The sequence below is a fragment of the Cynocephalus volans genome, chromosome 13, assembly GCF_027409185.1.
Source record: "Cynocephalus volans isolate mCynVol1 chromosome 13, mCynVol1.pri, whole genome shotgun sequence".
NCBI lineage: Eukaryota > Metazoa > Chordata > Mammalia > Dermoptera > Cynocephalidae > Cynocephalus > Cynocephalus volans.
This window is the reverse complement of record NC_084472.1, coordinates 97,018,925-97,032,205: the sequence shown is the minus strand read 5'-3', so window position 1 is coordinate 97,032,205 and position 13,281 is coordinate 97,018,925. Positions and strand designations below refer to the sequence as shown.

The 13,281-nt window shown below is 34.6% G+C and overlaps 1 protein-coding gene across 5 annotated transcripts in view; it reads left to right on the top strand.

The window, feature by feature from the left end:
* TUSC3 (tumor suppressor candidate 3) overlaps positions 1–13,281 on the top strand; it is a 270,895-nt gene that overhangs the window by 172,049 nt on the left and 85,565 nt on the right. For 3 of the 5 annotated variants that reach the window (XM_063076811.1, XM_063076810.1, XM_063076809.1), the window contains exon 6: positions 6,678–6,767. The exons of the other annotated variants lie outside the window; for them this stretch is intronic. In XM_063076811.1, the coding sequence (XP_062932881.1) occupies positions 6,678–6,767 (90 nt within the window). The remainder of the gene's footprint in view (positions 1–6,677; positions 6,768–13,281) is intronic. 5 annotated transcript variants of the gene reach the window in all.

Genomic DNA, 13,281 nt, shown 5'->3' with positions numbered 1-13,281 from the left:
TCCACTAAAGGAATACAATAACTTTCAAGTACCAGGCCCCATTGAGCAGGAAACCCTTTAAATGACTGAAAAGAAATTCTGAGTAAAAATCTTAAGGGAACTCAGTGAGATACAAGAAGACACGATTAGATGACACAGTGAACTGAGCAAAACTATCCAGGATATGAAGGAGGAAATTTACAGAGAAATTAATACTTTAAAAAAAAAAGTAGCAGAACTCATGGAAATAAAGGGGTCAGTCAACAAAATAATAAACACAACTGAGAGCTTAAGCAGCGGGCTAGAGCAAGCAGTAGAAAGAATTTTTGATCTTAAAGACAGTTCAAAATAAGTCAGGCAGATTAAAAAAAGAATTTTAAAAAATGAAGAAATCTAAGAGAGACAGCAGACACATTTAAGCCACAAATATCCAACTCATGGCCATTCCTGAAGGGGAGGAGAAAGGAAAAGTCACTGAGAACAAAACATTAGATAGGTTTACTAAAAAGAGAATGAAATAGACCCAAATAACAAGAATTAGAAATGAAAAGGAGATATTACAACCATACCACAGAAATACAAAGAATCATTAGAGATTATTGTAAACAACTATATTCCAGCAAATTTGAAAACCTGGAGGAAATGGATAGATTTCTGGACACATACAAACTACCAGGACTGAACCAAGAAGACAAAAAACCTGAACAGACCAATAACAAGCAATGAGATTGAAACAGTAATCAGCAGTCTCCAAACAAAGAAAAGCCCAGGACTGGATGGCTTTACGGCTGAATTCTACGAAACCTTTAAAGAGGAATCAACACCAATTCTCTTCATACTATTCGAAAAAATTGAAACAGAGCTCATTTTCCCAAACTCAACCCATTAGGCCAGCATCACCCTGATACCAAAACCACACAAAGATAAAACAAAAAAAGAAAACTGTAGGCCAACATCATTGATGAACATAGATGCAAAAGTCCTCAATATTAGCAATCAGAATATAGTATACACGGTGATCAGGTGGGATTCATTCCAGAAAGGCAATGATAGTTCAACATATGCCAGTCAATAAATGTGACACACCACATAAACAAAATGAAGGACAAAAACCATAGGATTTTCTCAATAGAGGCAGAAAAAGTATTTGACAAAATATAACATCCCTTCATGGTAAAGACTCTCAGCAAATAAGGTTGGGAGGAAAGTATCTCAGCACAATAAAAGCCATATATGACAAACCTACTGCAGTATCATCCATCCTTAAGGACAGGAACAAGACAAAGATGCCCACTCTCACCACTCCTATTTAACATAGTATTGGAAGTACTAGCCAGAGCAATCAGGCAAGAGAAAGAAAGAAAGGGCATACAGATTGGAAAAGGTAATGTCAGATTGTCCCTGTTTGCAGATCACATGATCCTGTACATAGAAAAGACTAAGGACTCTCCAAAAACACTATAACGGTTGATAAACAATTTCAGTAAAGTTGCAGGATACAAAATCAACACTCAAAAATCAGTAGTGCTGTTATACTTAAACAGTGAACTAGCACAAAAAGAAATCAAGAAAGCTAGCCCATTTGCAATAGTCACCAGTCTCTACAATGAGAACTACAAATCACTGTTGAAATTAAAGAGGACACAAAATGATGGAAATATATTCCATGCTCTTAAAGAATTGTGAAAATGTCCATAATACCCAAAGTGTTACACAGATTCAATGCAGTCACCGTCAAAATACCAATGACATTCTTCACAGAAATAGGAAAAACAATCTGAACATTTATGTGGAACAAGAAAAGATCCTGAATAGCTAAAGATATTCAAATCTCAAGCAAAAAAAAATAAAGCTGGAGGCATAACACTACCTGACTTGAAGGTATACTACAAAGCTATAGTAACCAAAACAGCATGGGACTGACATAAAAATAGACACTCAAACCAATGGAACAGAATAGACAACCCAGAAATCAACCCACTTTGACAGAGGCACCAAGATCATACACTGGGAAAAGACTGCCTCTTCAATAAATGGTGCTGAGGAAACTGGGCATCCATATGTATAGAAGTGAAACTAGACCTGTACCTGTTGCTATATATCAAAATCAATTTAAAATCAATTAAAGACTTAAATATAAGACCTATAAAACTTAAAAAATCCTAAAAGAAAGCATAGGGGAAATACTTCAGGAAGTAGGACTAGCAAAGCCTTTATGAATATGATCCCAGAAGCACAGGCAACAAAAGGAAAAATAAACGAATGGGATTATATCAAACTAAAAAGCTTTTGCACAGCAAAAGAAAAAATTAACAGAGCAAAAAGACACCCTACAGAGTGGTAGAAAATATTCGCAAGTTATGCATCTGACCAATGATTAATAACCAGCATATACAAGGAACTCAAACAACTTAAGAGTAAAGAAACAAATAACCTGACTAAAAAATGGGCAAAGGAACTGAATAGGCATTTCTCAGAGGAAGATATATGTATAAATGGTCAACAGACACATGAAAAAATGCTCAACATCACTAAGCATCAGGAAAATGCAAATAAAAACCACATTGAGTTATCATTTCGCCCCAGTTAGACTGGCTATAAGAAGACAGAGAATAACAAATGCTGGCAAGAATGTGGAGAAAGGGGAGCCCTGATAGACTGTTGGTAGGACTGTAAGTTAGTGCTGCCATTATGGAAAATAGTATAGAGTTTCCTTAAACAGCTACAGATAGATCTGCCATATGATCCAGCAATTCCACTGCTGGGTATATACCCAGAGGAATGGAGATCATCTTGTTGAAGGGATACCTGCACCCCCATATTTATTTATAGTAGCCAAGAGTTGGAACCAACCAAATGTCCATTGTTCGATGACTGTATAAGGAAAATGTGGTATATATATATACAGAATGGAATACAGAGTATACTATTCTGCCATAAAAAAGAATGAAATTCTGCCATTCACAGCAACATAGATGAACTTAGAGAAAATTAAGTGAAATAAGCCAGGCACAGAAAGAGAAATATCACATGTCCTCACTCATAAGTGGGAGCTAAAAAAGAAAGAGAAAGATAGAACAATCACAATAATATGTTGAGCTTTCAAAGGGAGGAACAGAATTGAGGTTACCAGAGGTGGGAAAGGGGGGGGGTAAGAGAAGAATTGGTAAGGAGACATGAAAAATGATGACACTGTATAATGTTGACCATACTTATTATCCTGATTTGAGCATCACATATTGCACACAGGTATTGATACTCAACTCTGTACCCCACAGATATGTACAATCAACTGTGTCACAATTAAAAAAAAAAAAATTATATTTATGTGTGTGTGTGTGTGTATATATATGTATGTGTGTGTGTGTGTGTGTGTGTGTGTGTGTGTGTGTGTATATATATATATAAAAACACCATAAGGATAGTTTTCCTACTCATATTTTTGTTCATTGCTTTATCCCTGGCTTCTAAGATAGTTCTTGAGCATATAGTAGTAGGCTCTCAGTAAATAAATGTTGAATGAATAAATATGAGATACCTAGTTATTTTTTATTATCAGAGCACATGTCACTTATTCAAGATTTCTAGCTGAGGACAGACACTGTCTTTGTCTTATTGTTGTTATATCCAATGTCCAGTACAATAGTTAGTGTACAGTAGGCGCTCAGTAAATAATTGTCATATTAATAAACTGGAGGGGTTTCATTTAGAACCGTACATAAGTCCTGAGTTAACCCTTGGGTATTGAGTATAGAGACATTGACTGTGTTGACACAGCATCAACAAGATGTTGTAGGCATTTCTTTCATGGTTGTAGGGAAAGCAAGAAGAGTAGCATGAATGGAGCATACAGTGCCAGTTCAGGAATGGTGGGACATGGTGCTGTTTAGGAGTGTGGGAGCAAATTGTGGAGGTTTTTGGAATAACAGTGAGTAATGTTATTGAGCTTGTGTTGTGTATCATGCGTAGTTTTAAGTACACAACACTGACTTAAAGTTCCCACAGCTTAAAAGGATTGATACAAAATTATCCTAATGTTATAGATAGGAAACTGAGTCCCAGAATGATGAGCCTGCCCAGATTTACACAGGTGCTAAAGACAGGCCCGAAACTCAAATATTACAATTTAGTATTTAAGAATTGATTGTAATTAATATTAATAAATTAATATAATTATATTATAATTAACAGTAAATAATTAATTAAATTTAATAATCACGTATTCTTAACTACTATGATAAACTAGTAGGCAAAGTACTTTAAACATGCCAGTGTGAGGTTCTAAGAACGTTGCAGGTTCTCGGGTAGATAATACTGTTTTTGAAATATTTTAGTCGATTAAGTATTTTAGTATCCCAAATGAGTAGCCACAAAAAAAAATTGTGGACTTTTCAGATTGTTTTGTATTTGATCTTTCTCCAGCATTTGACAATTGTTGACTACCACATCCTTCTTTTTTTTTTTTGTCTTTTTTCGTGACTGGCACTCAGCCAGTGAGTGCACCAGCCATTCCTATATAGGATCCGAACCCGCGGCGGGAGGGTCGCCGCGCTCCCAGCGCTGCACTCTCCCGAGTGCGCCACGGGCTCGGCCCTACCACATCCTTCTTTTGCAAAATTCTATCCTTGCCTAAAGTCATTTTCTTTCTAAGTCTCTGAATTCTGTGTCCCAGTTTGCTGCACAGACTCCTGTTCATGAACGAGCTTATGATGGGGTTCTTTCCTAGGCCTTTTTTTCTTCTCACCCTATGTTCCGTTCTTGAGCAGTTTCATCCATTCCCCCACAGTAACCAATCATGTACTGACCCTTTCTAAATCTATAGCTTTTTCCTAGACCTGTGTCATTAAAGAATATATGCAAGTGTCTCTTGGAATTCCCAACATCTAACAGTTTTTTGAAATAAATGTTTTGAAGGGACGCTGGAGTCAGCCCATTGAAAACTGAACTCCAAATCTTTGTTACCTTCTTTTTCACCCTCATATGCTTCTTCCTGATTGTGTATCTCATTGAGTGGCACCACAAACTACCCTCTTGCTCAATTTAGCAACCAGTTTTGACTCTTATTTTCTATCACATCAATCACCAAGGCCTGTTGAGTCCACCTCGTAAATATTTATCTTACATATCTCCTTCTCCCAGTTCTTATCACTACCATGAAATACGCCATGTGTATTTATACATCAGTCTCCAGTATAGAACTCTAGTATTATTGTGTGTCTTAAAAACAAAAAGGTCACTGTTTATACTATAAATGTGTTTACTTGCTAGATATATCTTTTCCTGGATTTTAAAATATAGTCTGCCCAAAACACTATTAATATTATATTTATAGCATAAATTATTAACAATTTACTCTCTAAATTCAATGAAATGATACTCCTATGAATTAAATATATAATTTATTTTTATCACATAAGAATTTCAAAATTTTAAGTGATTTTTTTAGATGATTAGCCATTCTGTACACTCTGGGTCTAACATTTAAGTATATCTTCTAACTTTAAGTGCAAATATTTTGTAAAATCCTGACTTTCAGAAAATATCTCAACCTAGGTTAAGTCTATATTAGTTAATCTGGCTTTTAAAAAGACTGAGTTAATTTCAGCATTATTCTCAAGAAAGTGGGAAGAACATTCAGATTAACCTCTCTAAACTTGTTACATCATTGTCATTTTCTGTTGAAATACATTGGCTCCCAAGCAGGTATAGAACAGAATCCCAATTTATTTTCTGGGTTTAAGTATCCTTCGTAATTTGCCATATCCTGTGTTTCCCTCTTTCTATTCTCTTTTCACTTTTAAAAATTGTGCAGACCTATAATGTTTAGACCCGCAATCATGTATTGCTCATTCTTGCCCTTAATCTTTGTATCAGAGCCAGGCAGCTGAAATAAGATATGATTGGGCAAGTTATAGGACAGTAGGAAGTTCTGGGTACTATTTTAGCCTGAAGAACACATTTTTGTCTAAAAGTGTTCCAGTTCATAAATTTAAAAATAATACATCATTTAATCACATAAACATGGAACTGTGACTTCTGATTCACATGCTTACACAAACCATGCTTACACATGGAACTGTGATTTCTGATTCATATTCTCTCTCTCCCACCATTCCCGTATTGCCTCAGATCCTCAAAATTTATTTTCCAAATACTCAAAGAGATTTTTCTGATGTATCCAGAAGGCATGAATATAATCTCTGTGAGTTATTCCTGGCTTTATCTTTTTGTGATTTCTTTCATCTCTAAACATCTGAATGTACTGTGTCATACACTTTGCCAAAAGCTAAGTTTAAGTACCTGTGGGGATCTAAGTTTTGCAACCTAAGAAATGTAGGCTTTTGGTGATCCAAACTAATAAAAGAATGAAATTTAGAGGATCTCGAAGGTGATTATCATGTCCTTTAAACTATCACTAAACATCAAGTGTCTCATCTGTGCTTTTGACTGGCTCAGGTTAACACAGAATATCAGAATGTCATCATTCCAGATGATTCACATATCCAATTTAATCATTAATGTATCTCTTCAGCAGAGTTGGTATCCCAATTTTAAAGTCCCATAGTTAGTAAGTGAAAAAAACTTTAATGGGCAATCTGATATATGATTTTTAAAAGGTAGTTTCATAATGACCACTTTTTAAAAAAATTTCAGTATTCTGGTATTTTCTGTGTTACATATTGTACCCTGTTTTTCAGTGTATAGTCTTTGCTATGACTTCTGGCCAGATGTGGAATCATATCCGTGGCCCTCCATATGCTCATAAGAATCCACACAATGGACAAGTGGTAAGTGCATTTTCCAAGTATCAATATTCTGAACTTTAATCCTCCTTAATATAAGGATCGGAAATTATGTTTAGTATCTAGTAAGAAAGGATTCTGTTTGCAAATGAGTATATGTATTCTTTTCTCTTCTTATTTACTGTCACATATATGTACAACTGCATATATGTATGTGTGAGGCTACTTCAAAAAGTTTGTGGAAAAATAGAAATAATAGATAATGTGAATCTTTCCATGAACTCTTTTGAAGTACCCTTGTGTATACATGCACACACAATATATTACTGTTTTTTTCAGGGTAAGGACTGCTTTAGTGTTGGTTTTTTAAAAAATTAACATATCTGCTACATTAAATGTACATGCATAAATTATAAACTGTTTTCTCAACTTTATATAATACTGCTGTGACAATAATGTGTAATACCACAAGAGGAAATAGGAATAGTTTGTAGAGCCAGAGTTCTATACATAGTAAATTTAATTTACTTCAAAGAGATTACTTAAAACATTTTTAAGAACATTGGCCTTCATTTTACTAGAATGTGAGGAACTGTATGCCACAAAATTAAAAGTAGAATTCTGTTTTGTTAAATTAGTAGCTATATTAGTCTGTTTTTTTGTTACTATAACAGAATACCTGAGACTGGGTAATTTATAAAGAAAAGAGGTTTATTTGGCTCATGATTCTATGACAGCTGTTTCTGGCGCAGGCTTCAGGCTGCTTCTACTCATGGCGTAAAGTGGCAGGCATCTGGTGAGTACAAGCAGATCATATGGCAAGAGAGAGAGACAAAAGAGGTGCCAGGGTTCTGTAAACAACCAGCTCTTGGTGGGAACTAATAGACTGAGAATTCACTCACTACTCTCTCCCCCCAGGGAGAGCACTAATCCATTCATGAGGGATCTGCCCCCATGACTCAAACAGCTTCCAGCACTGCCACATTGAGGATCAGATTTCCATATGAGTTTTGGGGGGACTGTTATGGAATGGATTTGGCAAGAAAGTGGCAAACACTCAGAGAGTTAGAGAGTCAGAAGTTTATTGCGCCAGTAGGCCACAGACGAGCTAAAGCCTTGAAATTCTGGTCCCTGAACACAAGTCTTGCAGGGCCTTTTATAGGCGGACCCCTTAAGTTTCAGTTTCTTAACATATATCTTAAGCAGACAGCTGCTGGTTTCAGCTTCTCAGAATTCACGTGACCTAAGCAAGTATGCTAGCAAGATTACAGAAGCAAGGAATGCAGGTGGTTGATTATAGCTGGGCTGACTTCAGGGAGCCCTAGTAGATGAGCATATTTTTCTATAGAGGCATTGCACAAGCTGGGACAGATTTTAACCCTGGATTTTCCAACAGGACAACATGTCCAGACTCTATCAGTAGAGTTCACAGTATTAACTGCCTCTGAATTCACATAAATTGGTTTCTTGCCTTCTCTTTCTTTTTGGTGGGTAGGAAATATTGTGATAGATCAACATAGCAAAATATTCTCCTTGAGGCTTAGGATTAGGTTGGTGAAGATTAATAATAGCTTGAAAATGTGCTTTTTTCTTTTGGAAAATAACTGATTTTGAGAGAATAATATAATGACACCTTCATGTACCCTTCACCAGACATTATTAATTATCAGTTTATGAAGTTTCATTTAATTTGTTATCCCATCCTTTTTTTTTTTTTTTTTTTTTTTTTTTGTGACCAGTAAGGGGATCGTAACCCTTGGTGTGGTGTTGCCCGCACCACGCTCAGCCATTGAGCACACTGGCCATTCCTGTATAGGATCCGAACCCGCGGCCTTGGCGCTCCCAGCGCCACACTCTCCTGAGTGAGCCACAGGGTCGGCCCTCCATCCTATTCTTTTTTTCTGCTGTTAGATTCTTTTGACATGAAGTGCTCAACATTATTTCATTTTCTATGTAAATATTTCATAGGTATCCCTGCAGAAGTTCCTTGATTGCCCAGTGAGGTTTTAGAGACTAATTGCAAATTATGAGAGTTGCAGTCATTAATACTACATAATAATCAATTTGGTCTCATATTTTTGTAAACATTTTCAGATTTCTCCTTAGATGGCAAAGATATAAAGTCAAAGTTAGGCTCTTTGGATCATCAGCTGCCATAGTAAATCAGAAATGATTTTTGTTGTGTTTATATGATTGTGAAATCTGTCATTATTTAGAAAGAAGAGTAATTTCATATTTCTTCAGTATTCAAAGTCAAGTTATTACAAAGAAAAATAATTGGAAGTAATTACAGAGCAGTAAATTATTTCCTTACCTTTAAGTCTTCACACAAATGCAGTCTTCTCAGTGAGACCTTTCCCAACTACTCTGTCCTCTTACTGTCTTCCCCAATCCCCAGATTCTCTCTCTCCTTTTCCTGTTTTATTTTTTCCCCATAGTTCTTAATCACTGTATAACATGCTATACAATTTGCTTATTTTATTTTTGTTCATCTGCCTTTTGTCATGACCCCAATAAGATATAAGCTGAGAGCGTGTATTTCGTCTGTTTTTGTCACTGATACATTCCTATTACATAGAGAAGGACCTGATGCAAAGGTTTAATCACTGTTGTGTTAATGATACCTAAAAGTGTAAATTTAAGAAATCTCACCTATTTTTTATTACTACCTTGTAATATTCTTATAAGAGTATTCCTCTGTTAAAAACACATTAAAATATTACTTTATTATTTATAGTTATATATGAAAAATTGATCAGCATTCTTATGAAATGTTTTAATATGTCATTGTAATCTCTGTCTTCTTACTGTTCTACCCACCACTTTGCTAATTCATAAGCACCCCTTACATGTGGTTTCCTGAAATAAGCTCCAAAGAAGATTTGCTGATAGTAACAAAAACAAAAAACAACAACGGATGCCATCTATTGATTACTGAATACATATCAGGCACTAGGCCACACAGATGAATATTTTAGGTCACTAGATGAATATTCCTAATTCCTATATTGATTATAGTTATAATATATATATATATGTGTGCGGAGCTGAGTTACCAGTTAAGTTGGAAATCTTAAATGGCTCCCTATTTCCTTCTTGTTGTAATTTTTCTGTCTACCCTTGTACCTCTACTACTTTGCAAAGAAACTCAAGTGTTAGCCTATTGGTACTGTTCCTTGTTCCCTTAATATATGCTTTATTTTGCTACTTCCATTTCTAGAATGTCCTCTACTTCTATCAGATCATACTCTTCATTCAGATCTCACCTATTCTGCCATCCCTCTGTGATGTATTTCTTCTTGATTACATTGGAAGTTCTCCCTTTTTCCTTTTACATTTTTATGAACATGTACTTAATCCATTTAGGTATGATATGCTTTCTTTGTGTATAATTTTTAATGTTTTTTAATCCCATGTTGATCAAATCCTTAAACATAGGGAGTTTCTCTAAGTTGTTTTTCATCTGTACAACTTGCATATAACTGATCCTCAATAAATATTTTATTAAATAATTATAATGGACTCATACTAGAAGATTTTTGTTTCTTAAGTTGGATTATCTTAATTATCCTTTCAAATTTTTTGTTATTAGTCAGAAGAATAATAGAATCAGCATAATCAGTTAGTAACTCTAATGTGACAGGAGCATTTACATTTCAGGTGAAGATTAAAGAGAAGTTTTCTTTATTGATTTAGAACACTTTTTTATCCTCCTTCACATTTTTATGTTACTGTTTGCAGGAAGAGATTGGCATGGCCCTTTGATGAAAGGTACTCTGATGGCACAGAGGAACATATTAAGAAAATAGAATTTTCTGTATTTTTAAAAGGAATAAACTTTTCCCTTATACATGCATCTAATTTTCAAATTTATTTATTTTAGCTTATCAGCAACTTAACCAAAAGTTATAGAATGATGAAACTTAAACCTATAACCAAGAAATTTACAAAGATTATTTTCATTTCAAATTCTTCACTGCCTTATATTTTATAAATACATAAATTTTTCCTCTTCTTTTTTATTTATGTATTTATTTTTTTGTGGCTGTCTGGTTTGGGGATCCAAACCCATGACCTTGATGGTACAAGGCTGTGCTCTAACCAACTGAGTTAACAGGACAGACCTAAGTTTTTCTTATATTTAAATAAATTACTACAATTGAAAGAAGAAAACATAAAGGTCTTGGAAATACAGGATCTTCTTGCTATAAAGATAATTGTATGAGTGTATTCTTGGTCAAAGAGAGGTGGGTACAATTTTAGGATTATGTGAAATATCAATTATTAAGCAGTATACACAAGGCATTTAACCTGTTTATAGTACTGGGGAAGGGGGTAGGAGAACTTTACCCATTAGGATGTAGCTCTTGTTTTTCATTTTAGTATATTTTAGGAAAACTTCCCTTCCTACTTTTTATGTGCATAATGTCAGCATAAACTGAAAAAGGAAATTGTGGTTTAAATTTTTGTTTTAATGAATTGATTTGCATAATAATGGTTTTCATACTTTGGGAATAAAAGAGAAGATTAACTTTGCTTTATAAAATGAAATGGAAACTATTAGAGAATTTTTACTTGAAACAGTGATTTTCCATTAGAATGGTGGTAGTAAATGTGTTTTCTTTATAATAGATGTGCTTAAATTTCAAGATATAACTTGAAAATTAGAACTATCCATTGTTGATGATTTCTTCTTATTTTAACCTGTATGTATATGTATTTCTAAAGAGAACCATGTAGGATTTGTGTTTTTGCAAACAACTATAATGAGGGTGTTGACTTCTTTCCGTGGTATAAAATGACAAAAGGAGTAATCTTATGTATATTAAAAAGGAACTTATAATTTGGCCTTAATACTTGACCAATATATATTTAGTGGAGTAAGGTATATGAGGCAGTAATTTTTATTTATTATGTTTTTCATATTTATCATAGAATCAAATAACTTTGTCTTAGTCCATTTTGTGAGTCTATAACAGAATAACAGAGCCTGGGTAAAAATAAAGAAAAGAAATATATTTCTCATAGTTCTGGAGACTGGGAAGTCCAGTATCAAGGTGCTGACATCTGGTGAGGGCCTTCGTGCTGTGCCATCCAATGGTGGAAGGCAAGACAGGGCAGGGTCTTTTTAATAAATGCTGCTAGGTTAATTAGATATGTATATGGGAAAAATGAATTTTGATAATCATTGCATATATTAAATATGAATTATGGCAGTAAATATGAATGGAAAAAGGCTACATTAGACTACATTAAAATTAGGATCTTCTCTTCATCAGAGGGTACCATTAGGAAAGTGAAAAGGCAAGTCACAGAGTTGAAGATACTTGTAATACATATGTCTTACAAGGACATGGATCCAAATATATAAAGAATTCTTACAAATCAATACGGAACAGACAGGCAATCCAACGTGAAAAAAATTGAGAAAGATTTGATCAGGCATCTTCTCAAAAGAGAATATCCAAATGGCCACTAAACATGAAAAGGAATTCGCGCTTATGGTCATCAAGTAAATGAAAGTTAAAACCATAATCAAGGGCTACAACACACCCACCAAAACGATTAAAATCAATAACACACTATGCAGAGTTTCAATAACTGGAATGTTAATTGGTTCAACCATTTTAAAAGCTGATAGTATGTATTAAAACCAATCATTCTCATTCCTCACGATCCTGCAGTTTTACTCCATAGGTGTATTCCCAAGAGAAATGCATACACACACACACACACACACACACACACACACACACACGCGTGCGTGCGTGCGTGCGTGCGTGTGTGTGTGTGATTGCCAAATGATATATACAGGAATGATAATAGTAGCATTCTTCTCAGTAACCACAAACTGGCAACAACCTAATGTCCATCAACAGTAGAATAGATAAATTGTAGTATATTCAGACAGTGGAACATATACAATAGTAGCTACTTTATACATGCAACAATAAGGAAGAATCTTTATAATATAAAGTGAAAGAAGCCAGACACAAAAATATTATCTATCTAAGTTTAAAACCTAGGCAAAACTAGTCTGTGTTCTAGATGTCAGAAAAGTGGTTACCTTTGAGTTGGGTGGATAGTAACTGCAATGGGTTGGGGTGGGGAGGGGCTTCTATATATCTTATTTTTTGATCTAGGTACATAGGGAGGTGTGGTCAACTTCTGAAAACCCATCTACTAAATTTGCGAAATAAGAACTTTTCTCTATGCATGTCGTATTTCATGAAAATTTTTGTAAAACATAAATACTTTAAATGCATGATTTAAAAATACATGCCTAATAGGTTGGTTGTAAGGATTAAATGAGATCATTGTTATCTTTATGCTTTAAATTTTTTTCTTTATCAGATGTTTGGTAAACATTCATCTAATATTATCCATTTGGAAATTTATAGTACATATATTAGTCCGTTTTATGTTACTATAACAGAATACCTGAGACTGGGTAATATATAAAGAACAGAGGTTTATTTGGCTTACAATTCTGGGACCAGTTGCATCTGGCACGGGCCTCAGTCTGCTTCTACTCGTGATGGAAGGCGGCAGGAAGCTG